The sequence below is a fragment of the Sipha flava genome, unplaced genomic scaffold (assembly GCF_003268045.1).
Source record: "Sipha flava isolate LNK unplaced genomic scaffold, YSA_version1 35765_pilon_pilon, whole genome shotgun sequence".
NCBI lineage: Eukaryota > Metazoa > Arthropoda > Insecta > Hemiptera > Aphididae > Sipha > Sipha flava.
Window position 1 is genome coordinate 10,940 of NW_020273054.1, and position 21,788 is coordinate 32,727.

The 21,788-nt window shown below is 37.2% G+C and overlaps 1 protein-coding gene across 1 annotated transcript; it reads left to right on the forward strand.

Annotated features, from left to right (window-relative positions):
- The first annotated feature begins 1,989 nt into the window (after positions 1–1,989).
- LOC112687546 (mucin-4-like) lies at positions 1,990–20,019 on the forward strand. Its single transcript, XM_025560287.1, has 2 exons — positions 1,990–2,210; positions 14,875–20,019. Exon 2 carries the CDS (start codon positions 14,888–14,890, stop codon positions 19,571–19,573), a length of 4,686 nt encoding a protein of 1,561 aa, XP_025416072.1. The 5' UTR covers positions 1,990–2,210; positions 14,875–14,887; the 3' UTR covers positions 19,574–20,019.
- The last annotated feature ends 1,769 nt before the right edge of the window (positions 20,020–21,788 follow it).

Genomic DNA, 21,788 nt, shown 5'->3' on the forward strand with positions numbered 1-21,788 from the left:
GCCTCCTACCGTTGACTTGATAATATGTTATAAAATCAATGCTCCCACGCTGACTGGCTTCGATAATAACTACAGTTTTTCATCCGGAAGTATGTACATGAACGTCGGGCGTTGTTGGATCAAACCTACGGTGCACATATTATTTACAAGGCGTACAAACGGGTATGTGTCGTGTAACTAGGATTCGTATTTGAAGGCAATATAATCAATAAAAAAAAGCATTTAGAATGTGAAAAAAAGGCATTTAATTTGTATAAAAAAGCAATTAGAAAAAATTACTTGAAAATTAAAAAGACCAACTAGTAAGTGATAAAAAAAAAAAAAATTTCAAATCCGAACCCTAGTCACTGTACACAGGCTAACGCGGCGCGAACACGTAATACTGCGCCGAAACGTTGCGATACCTAAATGTTTATTTTTCTTCGGAATAAATTTAAATTTGAACAGATAAATAGAAAAACGTTTGTCGTAACGCGAGATTAAAAACCATCATGTATTTGGCAGCGAGTATTTGGAAAAAGCGTAAATGCAACAACCAAAAGCGCACGTTACAATACGGAGTTGTGCAAGTTCGGCGAGGCGGAGAGTCACTTAAACCGGTGATTTATGGCGACGGGATGCACTGAACGTGCGCGACGTTTGGGGGAAACGATTTTGAAAACGACCGAAGTGAAATTCCGATAGGAATACGATTAAACGTTATTTTATTCGTGATCCGGTGCCGTCGCAAGGCGGACAGTGTTACACAACCATACGTACAATACCGGTGCGGTGTTCATCTCGGCCGTCGATCGAAAACGTGTGTAGGTACTCTATCGTGTTTTCGAAGGCGGACAATCGCGCCGCAACCGGTGCCGGTCGTTGCGCCCGACGTGACAATATGTTACCTACCGTCGCCGACGCGTATTATTATATTAATTTGTATTGTTTTGATTGTTTTTTTTTTTTTTTCTGCGATCGCGTCCCGATGCGACCACGATGTCGATGGGACGTGCGAAGAGGAGAGCAACAAACGTATAAAAAAAAAAAATAAATACTCGAATCGTCGTTAGTCAACCAAGTGCCGGACAGTCTCCCCGCGCGCCACAAGGTGTAATGTATACGTTGTACGAACGCGATGTAAAAAATTTCAAACATACGTTCGTACACGATTCGAACACCACTCGTTCGCCGACTGACGAGCGCACGGCCAAAACCACCGTACCGATTGGTGGTGGTTTGACATTTCAAGCGGGTGCACATATTACTGCGCACGCGCGCGTTAAGAAATTGTTCGAAAGTCTCGAAGTGCCGAAAACGTTTTTGAGCTCCGAAAGCTACGGAACTATGCGTTTTTCGTTCGAAACATTGATTTTCGCCGTCGGCGGAGTAGCGCGAAACAAATGCAATCAACGTACACGATGCGTTTTCACGCCGCCCTGGACGAAGCCGGGCGTTTCGACTTGCGCACACGTCAGCCGTAACCGTAACACAACGCACTCGTGTGGTGTTTACGAGACGATCGGACGAACGTGCGCGAGCGAGGGAGACGGAAGAATAGGGAATGAGGACAAAGAGGAAAACGCGCGTGCACGTGCGACCGTAATAATAATCCTTTCGTGGCGGTAACAATCGTCGACCGGGAGAGAATTCCAACAACGGTGAAAGAGGAAAAAAAAGGGCCGTTTCTGTTCGGACGGAAAACGTGTTGTTCGAACCGCTGCTGCCGCCGCGATGACCTTGGGACGCGCCAATGCCAACGACACGTACACACGCGCCCGCCCTCCAGCGTCTCTTCACTTTTCCTTTCCGCAGATCGCGTTACGATATTATTTTATTTATACATTATTATTATTATTATTATTATTATTATTACTATCGTACACGGTTGTAGCGCCTACGCGCCCGGCCGACCCCACTTTCTTCGGGCCGCGTTCCTTCTCCTGCCCCTCCCGCGGGACAGTCTTCGCGCGCGCGGTCCGCGCACACAGAAACGCGTTCTCCGGTGCACCGCGACGGGCAATACGCGCGCGCTCGACCCGTTCAATACACTCGCGACCGTTCGCGACGCACAGTCTCGCGCGTCTCAGTTCTCGCGTCGATCCGTCCTCGCCATCCGACTTCCACGCGCGGTCCGTACAAATCGTTCACAAAAACACAGCAACGTTCACCGAATAATACCCGTGTCGTCCGCCGGCCGCATCTCCCGGAACACACCCTCGGCCGTGACCGTAAGTATTTAACCGTTTGGTCGTCGACTGTTGCTAATCGTCGTCGCCCGTCGACAACACACACCCTCTCGGGCGCACTCCGCCCGGACGCGCGCGTCTCCTTTCGCCGGGGACTGAAATCGTGCGCGGTACGACACGCTTTGTGCAGCACGAAATGCTAGCACGACATCAAAAAGCGTGTTGCGGTTATGTTCTCTACATCTCGTGGTATTTGTTTTTGGTTTTACATTTTTTTTTTTTTTAATTCCAAGATGAACGACTATCATCAGCAAAATCTAAAACATCCAACTGTTTTAACTGTGTAACACCCATTACTGTTAACGTTTGAAACGGGAGTACGACCAAATCCTTGAGTGTGCAAAAAGTAATAAAAAAAATTATATATTTTCGCCTCTGCCTTTCGCCGGGCGATCCTGCTTCCGTAATGCGTCGGTCGACCAACACCGTCGTGTACGTGCAGTGGTCCAACGGTATCGGCACTCGTAATCGGGACCTACAAACACGATTATCGTCCGGGATACGATTTTTAAACAAAATTGTACATATTTGTAACAGTTTTTACACCGCGTTACACCAACTACGGTAGATAAGACAAACATTAAATGTGTACGTTAACAAACCGAAACATGCTACACGTTAATCGAATTTCGATCACGTTCGCCGCTTACAACCGTGCTGTTCGTCAACTCGAAACACCTCTGGAACACGGGCTTAAGGAAACGGTTTAAGTTTGAATGGGAACGCTTAAGTTTGAACGGGCTTAAGGCTTAAAAGGAAACGGTTTCGGTTTGAACGGGAACCGTAAGAATTCCATCTCGCGTTCCTTGACGTGGACAATTCATATTGATTATCCGTACTATCTAAAACGTTTCTTGGATTAAAATAATATTATACATTTAAAGTGACAGTAGTTTAACGCTTATTTGTTTATTTATTCGCTTTACTGTTTTCGTATCGAATACAGCTACAATGTCAGTTTCATTCGTTATTTTACTTTTACTCGATATAAATTTAGATCTCTCTTTAACTGTACCGAAATTCGGTCGGTAAAAAAATGGCTACTACGGGTCTAAATTCGCTAAATCCAAATATTATTTTTATTCTTCAAAACCCTACCACTGTAGTATCGAACAAAGGGACTAAGTATAAAACATGTTTTCGAATAAACGTTAAGGTTCAAATACAATTAAGATGAGCAGCACCATTGAAAAACTATATTTTACTACGTGGTATTCAATACAATAATATCTATTCAAAACATGTTTTGAACGAAGTATTTGTTGATATATTGTATCAAGTGTTATACGTATATCTTTATATATGAATATAGATTAAGCGAAACTAATGTGACCATAAAGAACATTTTGCTTCTATTGAACAAAACTACAGAGTAACACATGCATTTAACTGATCGAATGATATTTCCGGTGAGTCAGTATTTTTCAACGTTTACTTTTACATACTAGGGAGTTTCAACAGATAATACTGCATAGTATGAACTCGAAAGAGTCCAGTAACTGTGTTCGAATTATTCCAGTATCATGAACAGTAATACCATGTGTGTGCAATAATATCGAGAAAAGGTCACGTACAGTCAGGAGGCGTGTAGGATGTCGTAACATCATCCTCATTCTTGTGGCGCAGGACATAACGTTTCGTGAAATTCAAGTTTTCAATATATAATCCTATTCTCATTCCGTAAACTTTTGCATGCGTAACGGCCGCTCATATTTTGTAGAACTCAAGTATATTGATACCGACCATACTATGTTTCGAATATAATGCGATTGCGTTTAATGTGTGTGTGTGTGTGTTCGATTAAAATAATTAAACAGTGAGATATTGTACTTGTTGGGAGTGATGATTTACTGCAATCGTCAGGTATGCAATGATGCGTCGAACCCTTAGCCCGTCTTACGTGTTCCATAAGACTTATGGCGTTAAGCTTATAGAATATACAAAATGCATCCGTACAATAATTATGATTATGTACTATAACACTAGCTACACTACTAATATTATCAATATTTGTACATCGTATGTTACTGCTGTTATTGTGTGTAAATGTATATGGTTTTTTACGTTGCATAACGTAAATTCGCGGTTTTACTTATTTTACCAACAATTTTACGAACCAAAACTGTCAGTAATTTGCTTAGTCAAATGATGCAATTTTTCAGATGGGTATTTAATAAGATCTTGCGTAATTTTGATTAATTGTCATATTTCGTCATTTTAAACAGTTGTGACGAACACTTAACGTTCGATTCGTTTAACTTCACGTTTACCTGGTATGACCATTTATTACGTTTTGTTGTAATTCATTTTTTATAATGCGGCCCAGTGGCTCTGCCTCTAATTGTATACACATACCTTGACCCAAGTACATTTAATCCAAAAAAAAAAACGTGTGAAATATTTTTGTTCGTCGTATTTATAGTTCTTTAATATACTTACGGTCGTTTTTCAATGTTTAAGCATTATATTATCCATACGAATTCACACGACCTTTCTGAACATTTATTATGCACATTTACAAATTACGTCTTAACTAATAATTCGTATAGCAATGAACTAATTTTTAAAAAAAAAAAAAAAAAACCGTACGGCTATTTTTATTTTGAACGGATCGAGCGTCAAAGTCTCTCGAAACAACCGAACATTATTATTATTACAATAATCATAGTTTATTTCGTCTATACACGTGTATTATTATTATTCATATATATTTATTCATAAGATTATCCGAGTACACCTATATACATCATAAACATGTGCTACAAACTGCTAAAAAGAAAAATAATAATTTGCGATTACGTTGCATCGTCTTACATACGAAGTAGATGGCAAAAAAATTCACGGTTTTATTATCTAACAATCGGAGGACATATAATTAACGTGTGAAATAATAAGAGTGTTCACGACTGTACGATGCCGTCGTTATGGTCATTGTTGAAAAGTATTTGTGTGTATCGTATATATACACGTATGCGCTCTTCTACCTTTTCCGTTTTTAATGATTTGGTCACACAGCGGGACAGGATTATACTTTTTTCTTTTTTTTTTTTTTTTTTTACATAACCGTGTATACCTACGTTTTGCATTGTGTTTCCGTTTTGATATCGCTCATACGTGCTATATGTATACATAAAACTCGATTGTTTGTAACGAAATCGTATTAGCTGCGTGTGCACAGGATATAAACCGAAACGAATGTCATTTTAAAAGGAAACGAAAATTCTCGATGTCTTCGTGGTATGCACGTAAACATTGCGCAAGTTGTACGATCTTTTCGTTTGGTAGGCAGATGATAATGCATATAATAATAATATTATGTACATTCGGTTTTCTTCGTCGTTTCATTCATTGCAGTAAGCGGTCCGGCGGCGGATATGAACTAATAATTCCATTTTTATTAACGCTTTAATGGTTGTTACAACGAAAATATTTTCGTTTGTCAATAACACGCGCTTTCACAGTTTTTAAGATCCGGCGCCATCGTTTTATTATCACCGATTATTATTATTCAGAAGAGAGTTGGTTTAATAATAATAATATGTATAGTTGATCGAAGAAGATCGGTCGTAAATCGTTTTCCATTGATTCCGTGTTGAATATTATTCCAATTATTCTACCGTGTTCGGACGGTACACGACAAATAACCAACTATATTGTACCGGCTGGCAGCAAGACGTTCCCATCACATAACGCGCTATACGCGTTATAGTAAACACATATTTCGGAATTTTGTTTGATTAAAATATCATGTTAAAAATATGATTTGCAATCGAATGGAAAAAATTACCATCAAAACTCAATTTGGTACGCTACTGAAAAAAAATTAATATATTTATTTATTTTTAAAACATAGTTGTATACATACGTTTATATGTATGTGAGTGTTCATTATATAATATTTGACATGCACTTGATTTTAATCGAGTATAGCTTTTCATAATTTTTTCGAACCAATAAATATTGTGTGAAATTTACGCAACGCGATATCATAATTTTTGTAGAATTCTACTCGATTCTGACACGACGTGTCTGCTGTCTAGACTCCATGCTTGACTCTTAATACTGCAGAAATTAGGAAAAAATTACGACTCACGAAAAATAATATCGTTTTATGGAAAAAAAAAAAGTTAATATTTTCTTATAAATAGGAAAATGTGAGATACATGTAATTTATTTTGGTCGCCAATAAACAAGTGTATAATTATTATTACTATTATTGCTGTTGTTATTATTGTATATTTTCTAAAATTGCAAATATAAATCGTTCACGTACGGTGCTTAAAATATATTTCGAGGTTAAATTTATGAAACATAATAAAATTAGATCAGCTGTTCAATTATCAATCGTTCGACATTAATTTGTTCCAATAGATTTATCTATAAATTATATGTTACACGATATTGGTATGGCCGTTCAGTAACCTGTAGTAATAGATAATACGATTTACTATTGTCAAGCCTTAATGCTTAAGTGGCAAAGGCTCATTAAATTTAAAAATAAAAAATAAAATAAAATTGATTATATCATAACGTGCTGGTAGTGCTATATATATATATATATATAAAAATTTCGCTCAAATAATTCGATGTGGATCATTAATTTGTTTCCATTCTCGCACACTAATCAACGGGTGTGTATTTATTACGCATTCGTATTGGTATGTGTATGTATCATGATAAAATGTTTATGGAAAAAAAAACGAATGTGGTCTTTGTCAATATCATTGTGTATTGTATTTTTGCATCAGCATCCGACGTAAAGCGTTAAGAATTTATCGTTTAGATTAAAATTATATTGTCTGGACGTGATATAATTTTATAGTTTAACAGGGGTATTGTACTTGGGGTTTTATCGTTATGATATTACTTTGATTGATCCCGTCAATCGAACAATACATCGCATCGTTAAAATCATTATAGTATTATTATTTAAGAACAATAACATCGTATTAGTCACTCATTCTGAGTGTTACCGGCGGGATCGACAAGTCTTTTGAAGTTATGAATTACGCGTTTTAAGGAAATAATCGTGAAATATGAATGAAAAACTGTTTCGAATTCATCATTTTGTACGGACATGTTTTTCGTTTATTTTTGTAAATTTTCAACAAACTACATAGAACATTTATTGAACATTATTATTAACACATATAATTACGTTTTTTTTAAAAAAAAAAAGAGATTTTTTTTTCTCTTATCCTTGTAATTAGATAAAATTATCACAATCTCTTTGTGTGCGCACACGTCATAATATTGTTATAAGCGAATCTGTTCTAACATGATAGAATTCGTATTCAAGTTTCAACGACCGTTAAAATATAAACTCGAAATATCTCGTCATTTTTCTCACGTCCCGACTGAATAATAATTTTGTTCGTGACCATAATTTTTGATGGGATTAGTTTAATAATATTTAAATATTATAAAAACAAAACGAAATACAATCAAACGCATTCCGCAATATTAATTATTAACAGTTATTCATTATAATCGTACGGTTCAACGTACTCGGGGCTTTCACTGCGAGGCTGTATATACTCTTGTATTAATTTGTAGTTGTAGCTCAAACATTCTGTCCGCAGTAGCAGCAGCATCGGTATGGTTCTGCAGTCTCATCCCGACCAAATTACGGCCGTTCGCCCCGACGTGGCAATGATTATGATCGATCATGAATGTGGGAAATAATCCCGAAATATAAAAACGAATTGGAAAAAAAAAATAAAAGTAAAAATATTACCATTTGTCCACGAGATAATATGGAAAACTTTCGCTTTGAATTGGTGAAGGTCGGCGAGATTTCTAGAGGACGGCTAGTCATCGCGACGGGATAGGTAGCAAATGAAAGCGGGTGGGCGCGTCTATTCTTCGGTCGGAAATGATGATTATTATTTTTATACATAGATGCACTTCTATACGTATAATATAATGTCTACGAGATGTGTCAAAAATGATAAACGTGATAAACAAGGATTTGTCGGAGAAAAACGTAGTATTTCCCGTTCATCGTTTCATTGTGACTGTAAATATATGTACCGATATGTATATACATATATACAAAGACGAGAAATTGCTGTGAAAAAAAAAAATCTGTCACCAGTTCATCAATAAAACGACATTTTCAATATTATAAATTTGTGAATTTCTGTTCAAAATTAGTTTCACAAAAAAATCCTTTACGTAACAAATAAAAATACAAAATATTATGTACAAAATAGTAATCATATATATATATATATATGCTTATATGGTATACCTATAATGGTATACCATTAGTTTTTTTTTTTTTATTTATTTAAGACTACCTTTATATTCTGTATTTTGACTTTTGATTTTCTAAGAAAAAAACGAATTAATTCGATTTTTATGTCTTCGTCAGTTGGATTTATGTATATATCAATAGAATATTATTTTTAAAATTGGTTAACATATTTATATGATTACATAAAATTATATATACAAATTATTGAAAACTTAAAATGTTGGTCTAACTATGTGAATAAATTATTCATTATCGACAAACACTAAACTACTAATAGAAAAATATTGATTACTTTACCTACTGTATATTATATCCATAAATTTGAAGTGCCAGTAAAAAAAAATGTTTTAAATATTTTCAAGTCGGTTAAAAAAACAGTTGGTTGGTCCAGGAAATTAAAATATACCTATATTTATATGTATGTATATATACATACCTAAAATACCTAAAATTTGAACGTAGATTTAATGTATTATTTGGTTTAGCAATTCAAATATAATTTCGTTTAGTCATTTGAGCAGAGGCGAGACCACATTCTACCAACGGCGACGGAACGTTATATTTTATTTTCATAATATGTACACCTATTGTGCATAATATATTAATGACTAGTGTTATATAATATTACAAATTATGTGTGACTCGATGTGCAGGATGACTGTTCAAATGACGGTGATTTAGTCGAAGACAAATTAGATGATGTAGTCATAGTTTTGGCTTATGAATTTTAAACCTAATTTTTCTATGCCGTAATATTGCGAAGCGTTTACCAGAAACGTTGAGTTGAGATTAATGTTAAACATTTTTGATTTGACGAAGTATTATAATAGTATGCTAAGCGCATGTATCGCAGACCTCCCCCCCCATTACTATTTTTTTACGTTCTAGTGAAACCGAGACGAATATGTTTAACAATTATATTGCTAACGTTATTTGAAAATGAAAAAAAAATAAACATACTCACGAACATAATACTGTTTATCGTGTACAGTGGAGCTGCGTCACTTTTATTGACGAATCGATTCTCGCACGCAGGTGATACATCAAAAATTCAAACGCGTTGGTGGTTTAGGCTCTATTTAAGTAAGAAGACACACGAGTGCCCATATAATAAGATTATTTGCTCATTTTCAAGACCGTATGGTATTTAAATGAATCCACCGGGTTGTTACACTCGTGTATCGTATTCAGATATGCAACGCATACGACTTCTGTGCAGCGTAAACGACCGATAAACGATAATGTTATTTTTTATGACGAAATTCACGTTTCGAAATCTAATGTCAAAGTCAGAAAGTCAACGCTCGAAATGGACACGTAACGGGGAAACCAAGACACTGCCGGTAGGTGGAGTGAGATATATCATACATATAATGTATTGCACATGGTGAACACTCCTTTCCACGCCTTTACCAAGGATATGTGTTTCTTAAAAATCGACCGTTCTTTTCCTTTTCTTTTTTTTTTTTTTTCTTTTTGCGTTCAAACGATTTCGCAATCGCACTTTGTCGAGCGTTTAATTTTATCTCCGAGTGGAATACGATGAAAATAAATCGTTTGGTTCGGGTAAAATCTCGAATTCCTTTTCGCGCACAGTTTCGGACCGGTTGCCCGGATTATTGCACATTGTTCGTGAGTTCTAACTTAAACGATCACTTTACTCGTCGACCGCCGAGAAAACGGTCGACGAAATGTCCCGTGCCGTTTGGCTTTCCGCACAAGTATAATCGCTCGCAAAGTTCTTCGCGACGTCCGTTCGTACTTTCCCGTAGGAATATCAAGAGTTTATTATTACTCCCTCCCCCTTCGATCGCGGCTGTAACACAACACCGCCGGAAACCGCTGACCGGTTGGATTTCCAAAAAGAAATCAAACGCACCTACCACTCCACCGCTCAACTTGCTCTTCCGCGGAGATAGGCGTGCATGATTTCGTTTCATTACCAGCCGATCGCACACGATCCGGGAACCAGATTTTATTGCGTAACAATACCCGTACGGTGTGCCCACACGTTTCACAGGCGCGCGTACCATTACTGTACCTGTTACTGTTATTCGAATTCCGTTCCAGGACCGCTTTCGTTTTCGTCCGCGCACGTTCGCCGTTCGTCGAGCGCTCGCATTTTTGTCGTCCGACCGGTCGTGAGCGAATCGAATTCGTTAAACCCGATACACGCCGATCGTATGCGCGCGCGTCCCGCGACCGTCAACCGTACCAGGGCTTATTCTAAGGATTTTCACCAACTGCCCGCACACACTGAAAAGTTTGGTTTTTGAAATATATTTGGATTATAATAATTACCCACGAATAAATTGTATCATTTTGACCATCGCGCGGTAAAATATTAAAAAAAAAAAAAAAAAAAAAAAATACGTGTATCTTTTCCGTTGTACCATTGTTTAAATTTAAATTTCATAGATTAACCGATCGTCGAAGTGGCAAAGATTGTAAACTCGCATAATCGTTACTTATTAGGTACTAGGTTGGCTTAATGAGTCACACAAATCTCACAGATAACACTCGGTAGAAATGCAACCGTTCTACAAGGAAAATTATACTTTTTCCAAGGCGCCCATATCCGTTAAGTCAACTGCACTTTTGATTGTTCCTACTACCCAATCTCGGGGGTCGTGCTGCTCGTCAGAACAAGACCGTTAACCGTACCGGTTTGATGTTGAACCGTCGTGCCGACGATCCATCGGCCGCGCGTTTACAAGTTCGCTTTCTACGGATCTGCGTGCAGCCGACGTAGGTGCGCTGATCTCGGCTGGTCGGCCAACGCCGTCGACAAGATGGTCGGCAGAGAAATACCACATTTCTGGTGTGCACACGGTTCGTTGACTCCGAAAACGTAAAAAAAAAAAGTGAGCGCGTGCGATCGCCGTTGCCCACCGTCCAGCGTAACAATTAAAGCTAACGTACGCCGTACTCTACATGGCAATCGAGCCTACACGCGTTTGCGACTCGAGCGCACATGTAGGACGAGCCCGCGGGTGATGCGCACGGGCGCAGCAGTTTTTCCGACGGTTTCGTTTTCTCTCTTTTTCGCGTTCCAATAGCGCTGCCGGCTTTTAACGATTCGTTTTCTTGGTTTTTTTTTTTTCTTCTCTCGACAACAAAATACACCGGTAGTTAAGGCGTTCCTGGAACTCTTCTCGCGCTCATCGCAAGCGGCACACTCGTCGCGTTCCACAACGCGTACAAACGGTATTGAAATCCAGTGTTGCTGGACAACACGGTATGATCATGTGTTGAACGTGACACGGACTTGTTGCCAAGAGCTTTCCACGTATTATTTCCTCGCGTCGATTTTCGACTCGCTTTTGCGGACTCCTCGTCGGAAACGTCGTAAACATTACCTTTTAGTAATCATTCCATATTCAAGTACGAACGCGTTAATTGTTAAACGGAATATCCGTTCGCCAACGAATTCATTATGAGATTTATTTCACTGTTGAAAAACAAAACCATCGTCATCAAACTCGGTCGCCTCGAGTTATCCGTCGGTACCGAGCAGGTAACGTTGTTTTCTCGTAGCCTGCAGTGGTTATTTTTAGTACAGAAAAACAGGAACAATTAAGACAACGTATTGAGAAAAAATGTAGTTTGAACTTCCAAATACCTGTTTTTGAACGTGAACACTTATGTATACGAGTAGGTACACGTTGGTGAGGTGTGGGGTAGGTACGTACCTTGTTTTCTTGTTGTTGTTATTCATCGTAATACTTTTTTTAGTTTGTTTTGAGTGCGTGCATGCCCGTCTCTTACCCGACGAACTATAAATACAAATAACGAGAAAAACGTGTGCAAAGCGATTACTGTCTGTTCAAAATGACATTAACGAGATAAAAAATAAAAAAAACCGCGTGTCTCTTGTACAATAATAAGCCGCAGTAATATGTTTAATTGGAATGTATTAATAAAACAATGTCACCGTATCGCGTGTTTATTGAACACGACATAATTTTTAATAATTTTTAAGATAAATAATATTTTTGTGGTCAAAACTGATGACTGTTTGGCGCATATCATTGAGGCTAAATAAATACACAAATATTATTACATAATAGATAGATATCACTCACAGCCTCGTTCTCGAAAAAATAAACCCTATAAGAATTTGAAGCTTATTAGACGTTTTAAACGTACTAACCACGATTTTAAACATATTTAAAATAAATATAAATATAAAATTGATTAAAATATATTATAAACTGTAGTCGAAAACCAGGTATAACTAAGGTGACCATGTGTCCTGTTTTGAACGGGACTGTCCAGTTTTTCGTACCTTTGTCACGTTGTTCCCAGGAAATTTTTCAGAATACTAAAATATCCCGTTTTCAGAAAATAGTAAAGAATAACGATCTTCAATTTTAATCTGTCAATGAGTTACTGTTTTTATTATATTTAACTATTGCGTGTGCATGTAACGTGTTTATATTTTATGGTTGACTTTTAACGGAATCGGGGCTGTGTGTATCGAAATATAATTATGATGTATCAATATGGACATATTGTATTCTTTAAGTAGACGTTTTTTTTTTTATAAAAAAAAAAAAAAAGTTGTTTTTAATAAAATTTTAATTTTTTGTCACAAAAAATTGTTTTTAATCAAAATATATTTTTTTTGGTCCCGTTTTGATTAGAAAATATATGGTTACCTTAGGTATAACGTATGTGTTACGCGCCTTTTGAAAAATCACCCCTTCCGCAATACTGATACTAGATCCGTCCCTGCTTTGCGTCATTGCTGGTTCGGTGTGAGTCACACGGTTTGATAATATCAATCAATCAATCGATATTATTCGTTTCGTAATCAACGCGTTTTCGTACCGAACCGTGACGACTAAGTAAAATCATTAACAGTTTTAATGGATATAATATTTAATACAAATAATATCCGTCCGATAAAACAATAACCTAAACATTTTCGTTATGTTTCCTATTAATAGTCAGCATGACAATAACGCTGTAACAGTTCAATATGGTATTCATAACAATCAGTCCATCCTCCATGAAATTAATTACAATGTAAAATATACAGCTATTATTCACAGTACGCACGATTTAACTCTTATAGGGTATTGTGTATTGAAAAAGAAAACAGTTATTTTGGAATAGTTTGGTTTTCCTCGAATAAGAAAATATAATCAATTTTCAAACAAATTATGTCACGAAAATAATTATTGTTATAAAGAGCGTGCCGATATTTCGTCTTGTAGTTGCCAAGTTTCGTATATTATAGACACTATGCGTAAACGCATTGATTCATGAATACAAATACTGCGATATTGTACAGGTGTACGAGTGTATCAGGTATTGTTGTTTTTGGGGAACATGTGTTGAAAAAGTGTACCCGATAGACAGTGGAAATTCTTCGTTACTCGAAGTTTCGGGTAATTTATTTATAATTTAATTTGAATGTGACCTGATACATATTATATACATGTATAAATTATTACCATTATTGCAATCCAAACAGTTCCGATGTGGACAATTATCATATTATAAAATATCTGCACGATCGGTTTCAGGTGATATACCGGCATTAATAAATAATAGTATAAGTTACTCAACAATTCATTATGTCGTAATAAATACGACAAAACCAAAATTCTTATATCTACCTGTTAATAATATCGTATTGTACTCTAGAATTTATTTCTATTTTACAATTTTTAAATTATTTATCATTTATAAAAAAAAAAAAAAAAAATATAAAACTACTTGAGTAAAATACATGAATCGAGTAACTTTTAACTGTAAAATTTGTATTATTTTTTATATGCATTGTAAATTTTTTCAAAGAAATAAATAATTATTAATTATTAATTTTCCATTGACAAGTTAACTGCTAGAATTTTATTTTCAAATTTATTCAACAAACCATGAAGCCCAAATAGCGAAATAAAATTCAACTCCATTTATAGTTTTGTTTGGTTGTTTTAGCAAAAAATTATCTCTGTGGATTTTTTATGATTTTTCTTTTCTTCCAGTTAAAATAACCAATAATAAATTCAACTGTTAGCATTAATCACACATGGATACGAGAAAATCAACATAAAAGTGTGCTTTGACCTCTCTTAAGACAAAATTTTGCCTAACCGGCTGTACAACTGACGCAACCCTATTAAGTCGTCTCTTACGTCTGAAGAACCATGGAAGTATTCACTTCCACAGAGGTTCCCTTAAGATATATATTATATATAATATAATTATCTCGTGCAACACGACTAAAATTAATAATTTGTTATTAAATGTTTATCGTCATTGAATATATATCAACAGTCATAATATGAATTAATATTAAATAATAGTTAGATGATAAAAAAAAATCTATAACGAATATCCTACAGCATTTACTGATTCAACTTTTTTTCTATTTAGGTTCCACTAGATCATGAAAGGGTGGAGATTGGTCGTGCTCCTTTGCACGGCCTTGTTATGCGAACCAGTGAGGCCACAGGAAAAATGGAGCCGACCTGATCAACCATCAAAACGAATCGATGATTGGGTACCAATTACGGCGAGTTGCCCATCGTGCAAAAAAAATCTGGAGCCCAACGAGGCTACGGGTGGTGGAGATGAAATCGGTAGTTTATTGAATCCGCCAGCAGCTCCGTCTGCCCGTGCGTTTAATTTTAACTCCAAACAAAACAGTTTCAACCGAGCTCCGTCTGGTGAACCATATGAAATCACTACACCACCGGCTACGTCGGGTCAATTTTTCAGTCAACAGCAAGCACCGAAAATACCGCAACCCGTGCACTTCCCAGTGCCGTTTTTCGGTCAACCGAATCCGTTTCAGACAAGATTCCAAGGGGTTCCCAACTTCACACCACAGTTTACGTTCATACCGCAACAGCCCCAGCCTCAACCAAAAGAGAACAAAGTAACGTTTCCTGAATCTCCGTTCATTCAACAACAAAACAAGGGATCAGTACAGCTTGTATACGTACCCATTGAAGCACTGCAAAGACAAAAACCTAGATTGCAAGTCGATAGACCATTACAGCAACAATCACAATTGGATATAAAATCACAATCACCTTTTGAGACTGGTAAATTAAAGTTCCAACGACCACCACAACCATTCGATCCACCTCGGTTTCCAAGCGCCCAACAATTTGAACAAGATCCTAATCGTTTTGCACCCCCGCCACCACCATCATCTTTTGAACAAGACACTAGTCGTTTCCCACCACCATCGCAGTTATTCGGACCAGAAAAACCAGCTTTTCCCAATCAATTAAAAGAACAGCGTCCTGAATTTTTGCCTCAAAACGAACAACCAGCTTCCCCGCAATCCTATCAGTTTGTAGAGGATTCCCGAAACCCATCTTCCAACTTTTTCCAGTTCCATGACAATAGATTTCAAAAACCTTCTTTCGGCGAAGAAAAACCAAAGGATTTCAAGCCGCAGGTTCAACAATCTTTTGCGCCAAATATTGATGAATCAAGACAGGAATCTTCACAAAGTTTCGTGTCAAACTTTGATGAAAATAGTCCAAGACAAGGACCACCTCCACAAAATGTCCAACAAAATTTCCAAGAAATAAGACCCAGGCAAGAACCACGACCACAAAATGGTCCATCGTCTAGTTTCCAAGAAACAAGACCAAGGCCAGAACAACGACCCAAGAATGTACAATCAAATTTCCAAGAAACCAGACCAAGACAAGAACCACCATCACCACCACAGTTTGTTCCCAAATTTGAAGAACCAAAATTAGAACCCCAACAACAGTTCATTCCTAATTTCCAAGAAACAAGACCAAGACAAGAACTACCATCACCACCACAGTTTGTTCCCAAATTTGAAGAACAAAAATTAGAACCACAACAGCAGTTTGTTTCCAATTTCCGAGAAACGAGACCAAGACAAGAACCACCACCATCACAGTTTATTTCGAAGTTCGAAGAACCAAAATTAGAACCACAACAACAATTCATTCCCACTTTCCAAGAGCTTCCGCAACAAGAAGTACCACAGCAAACATTTACTCCTAATTTTGAGTCATTGAGGCCAAAACCGGAAAGTCCACAAAACTTTGTTCCAAACTTCCAGGAAACAAAACCAAAACAAGAATCGCAAGAATCGTTTGTAGAAGTAAAACCCAAATCAAAACCAAAAGTTCAATCCTTGTCGTCATCAACACAACTGCCACAACAAACGTTCAATTTACCAAGTTCTACAGAACAAATACAAACATCAACGCCATATCCACCACCTCATCAACCACCACTTTCTGTTTACATGGAAAAACGTCTGGACAACCGAATAAATGAAGTTTTGACAATTTTAAAGGACGCAAAAACTATACCGGTGTTAGATACGATTGGAACTCGTTCACCCAAAGTGTTTGTTGGACCGTCTGATCTTGATGCACCAAGGGGATACGTTAAATTTGAACTTCCTTATTTATCTTCACTAGATATTACTAAAATAGATTCAATGGCTGATCGTTTACCATTTTTCGTGGCACCACTTAATTTCAAACCTCCATTTGGTTATTCTAAAATCCCATTCCCTCCGCCACATATAGGGTCGGTTGTTGTATCTTCCAAGCCACAATCAGTAGGTTCTACAACCGAGTTTGTTCCGTTCGCACTTACATCTCAGTTACCAACCGAGGTGAATTCATTGCAACAATCCGTATCAAGTACCACACAGCGAGGAACAGAAAGAGCTCCAATAACTAGTACTACTTCTTCTGCTACTAAACGAGGTCGACAGAGAAAACCGTTGCATAGAGGGACATTATCTAGCTTTAGTACAAGTACACCGGTAAATGATGTCACAGAACGACAAAGAGATCAATTTACAACACCGGCAGAATTACAACGATTACCAGAAATATCTCCTTCGGTGAGCGAACAACCACAATTTATTGAAAGTACACCAACGCCAACAAGACAGAAATTTTCACGAAAACCAGTTGAACAAACTACAGTATTTGAATCTACTCAAGCACCTATACAAAAACAACAACAACAACAGCAGTTTGATAATTCTCAACCACAACAACAGCAATTTGATAATTCGCAACAACAACAACAACAGCAATTTGATAATTCACAACAACAACAACAGCAGCAATTTGATAATTCGCAACAACAACAGTTCCTTTCCGATCAACAAGTTCCACAACAACAACAAAACTTTTTAGATACTTTACCTCAGCAACAATTTTTCAACAATCAACAACCAAGTCAACAAACGTTCTTTGAAAACCAACCGCAACCGAGTCAACAGCCGTTCTTTGAAAATCAACAACCAAGCCAACAGCCGATATTTGAAAATCAACAACCGAGTCAACAACCGTTCTTTGAAAATCAACAACAATTCCTTGACAATCCTCCTCAGACTATCCAGGAACAAGCATTAAATAATGTTCAGCCGTCAGCGGGAATAAATAACGAAGGAGCTAATCAGCAACAATTCATCTCTAGTTCGACTGAAAAACAAATATTTAAGAACTTTCAGCAAATCCAACCGCTTTCTCAGTACCAAGTGGGAAACAACTTTTTGAACCAACAATCGTCGTCGACGGAACAAGTTCAAGCGGCATCCGACCCTCCACAAACCGTTTCGAACGAACCTCAAACAGCGGTAACAGAGGCTTCTACGGAAACACCGAAATTAAGACAACGCCTATCGTATTACGATAAATTATTGTTATCGTCCACTCAAGTGCCGGTGGAAATCACTAGCGCTAATGTGGAAAGCAGTGAAAGACCTAGGGAACGACCAAAGTTAAGACCACGGCAAAGGTTGACTACGACCCGGAAACCGACGACAGAACTGTCGACTTCTGAAGAAGTATCCGGACACGTGACGGATGTTTCCACGCAGAGGTACAACCCTCTCAGAAGACGACGTCCATCTACCACCACGACCACTACCGAACAAACAGAAACGACGGCTACGCGTAGTTCGTTGAGGTCGAGGACAACACAATCAGGCCGATCGGAGTACGTGCGGTCCAGGTCGAGGAGACCTTTGGCGACGACCACGACTTCCACCACCACCACCACAGAAGCCCCAGCGGCCGTCCAACAGCACGAGGACGTAAACGACGTGCATTCGGCCACCGGCCAGGACGAACAGCGGAAAATTGAGGAGGCAGCGTCGTTCTGGAACGAGCCGGTGACGATCCAGCAAAGCCACAGCTACGAGCTGGACACGAGGTACACGCAGGCGCCGTCATCGACGGGCAAGTACAGCAGCGGCGAGCCGCCCGCGGACGAGGATCCGTCCAAGGATAAATTCGGCAACGAGAAGAAAGCCCACGACCCGAACAGCGAGAAGAAGGGACCGGGCCGCAGGGGCCATTGGGTGCGCGTGCGCGTGAAGAAGCCGCAGGATAACCTGGACACGGCGGAGTCGCAGAACTCGCTGGGTCCGCTGTCGGCAAACGCTATCCGAGAACTGGCCACCAAGCCGACAGCCGAGTTCAATGGCCCGTATTCCTCGTCGGAACCCTCGGCTGAGGTGACCACGTTGACTGCGGCCACGAGCGCGGAGACCGACGCACCGACCGCTGCCCCGACCGTGACAACCACCACCACGTCAACGACAACTACGACCACGACCACGGCCAGCCCGCTGACGACGGTCGCAGTGCCATCGCAGGACTACGCGGTGGAAGGCGTGACGGAAGAACGGCTGGCCGAGACCACTGTGGCCCCTCCGCCGCCGCCGCCGCCGTCCGCGTCGGCCGCGTCTAAGTATCCGGACGACGAGCAGGATGAAGCGTTCCAGCGCAATCTGGCCGATATGTTGGCCAAGTTCATCAGCGGTAACGGTGACCAGCAGCAGCAGCAGCACCAGCAGCAGCAGCAGCAACCGCAGCAAGATGCGACCACCGCAGCGGCCGATGAGACGACCGCGGAGACGGTGTTCGCGGGTGCGGACGTGGAGCTGACCACCGCTACATCAGCTGCGGTCACGGAGTTACCGTCCACCGCGCCGGTCACGTCCACCACGACCAAAGTATCCATGGAGACTGAAATATGCTATAAGGGGAGGTGCGTGAAAAGCAAAAAGAACAAACAGATCACCGATCTGATGTCCGAGCCATGAATAAAACAATAAACCTTAGCAATGGTGTAACGATATAATAATATTGTACACGTAAAACCGTAATGTTAGGAAAGTGTGTACGTTTCAATGTTACGCATATTTTATGATGTTTCGATATCGTTAATCTGAATTTTAATCGAACATTAGAAAAAAATTTAAAAAAAAAATTAAAAAAATTAAATAAAAAACTAAAATAAAAAAAAACCAAAGAAACGAAACGGATTTTCTGTGCCAACATCTTGAAAAAATATTATTTTGTACATATTTATATATATATAAATATTATATTTACGTCTAAATATAATAATTTAGTCAAACTTAAATAATTATAATTTATTAGTTGCGTGTACACGTTGAAAGAAAACTTATTTATACTGAAATGCTCTGCGATACGCTTCATACCTACACATATATTTATATGTATATTATATACTTATCGATTGTAATTTTATTTTACTTATACACTCGTTTCATACAACTATAACACATATATATATATACATATATGTACTGTAATTGTTTATATGTATAAACATGTTTTACTTATTAAATATTTATTCAGTGGGTATAACTGTTGAACGATTACATTATGAAACATGCATTTCGTACCTAATATTAACCGATTAAAATGTTTAAAATATTGTAAAAGCGCGATGCGCGTAAAATAGGTAGAAATCGTTCAGAGAAAAATAAACTCTTCGTCCGAAAGCGTATAAATAGTTATATAATTAATTGATGTTAATATTCTTATATGATAATATTATCACAATATTACCGTGTACAACTTATATGTATGATTAAATTAATTTTCTATACAAATGCATCAAATGTTTTTTTTTTTATTATTATTATTTTTACCCGCGTTTCCAGTATTAACATTCGTGTTGGAAATTGTACTAAAAATCAACGATTTTTATATATTTTACTGGGACGTACGAGGAAATCGCAGAAATTGATGATTAATATATGTTTTCATCAGTGTTGGGACTATCTAGATAAAATTATTCAAATGATAATTTAGATAACGTCCAAATTATCTTTCATCTTTTATCTAGATAAATCCAGAGTATCTTTATCTTATACTTATATTTTTGCGTTTTGTCTGTCGATAGATAATAGATTTTAAATCAAGCAAATTAGTTCTTTTTTATTTTTATTAAAATAAGATTTTATTATTTTATTTAGTAGTTTTTAATAATTTGTCATATAATAATAATTGAAATATGTGAACTGTGACATTTATATGTATTTTAAAATTTAAATTATTATATTAAAAAAATATTTTAATACAAATTCTAGTACAACCAAATGTAATATACTTGTATACTAGTATATTATCTTTATACAACTTAATGTTACCTTATGAAACCCAATTAAATTTAGTTAAAAAATTATGAATAATTTAAAGCCACTTAGTAATCACTACTTGTACAGATATTGAAATATAGGTAGGTATAATTAATACTAATTTAAATAATAATCATTTATTAACCTATTTACTTTTAAGAATATTCCATCAAACCTTAAGGCATTAAATAAAAGAGTTATTTTAAAAATATAGCCAAGAGTCAGACCTTAAATGTTATTTTAAATAATTCTCTTTTATCTTTTATCCTTATATTATATAAGCCTTTAGTCATTATCTTTATCTTTAATCTAGATAAAATTATTGGTTATCTTTCCCAACACTGGTTGTCTTAAACGGACCATATCAAAACAAATATATATTTATTATAAAAATTTAAAATAGTATTGATGAATTGCAGATATTTTTATTATTTGCATAATATATCTATGAAATAAATTACAAATGTGAATAGTGACTATCATTTATTCAATAACAGTGTTATTTAACAATTCATTATTATAGTTAACAGTGATTAAATTATTACAAGTAGATATCGATAAGAAGTGAGATATTCTACCCTAAGGGGGTTGAATGATCACATAATGGGTTTAGCGATATTTTCAATTTGTATTGTTTTTATATGGTTTTGATGTTGATGGTCTTAAATGCTAACGGATCTTATTGTTGAGCAGAATAATCCAAACGCATACAATCGATGAATTTTAGTAATCCCGTTTAATCCGCTCGTGCCACACTGCTATTATACAATTGTAAATATTAGTACTTACAAAGAAATTTAACATATAAGGTGTAAAAAAACACTTTCAATTTTGAATTTGGGCCGCTTAACGTAAATCGTAATAGATA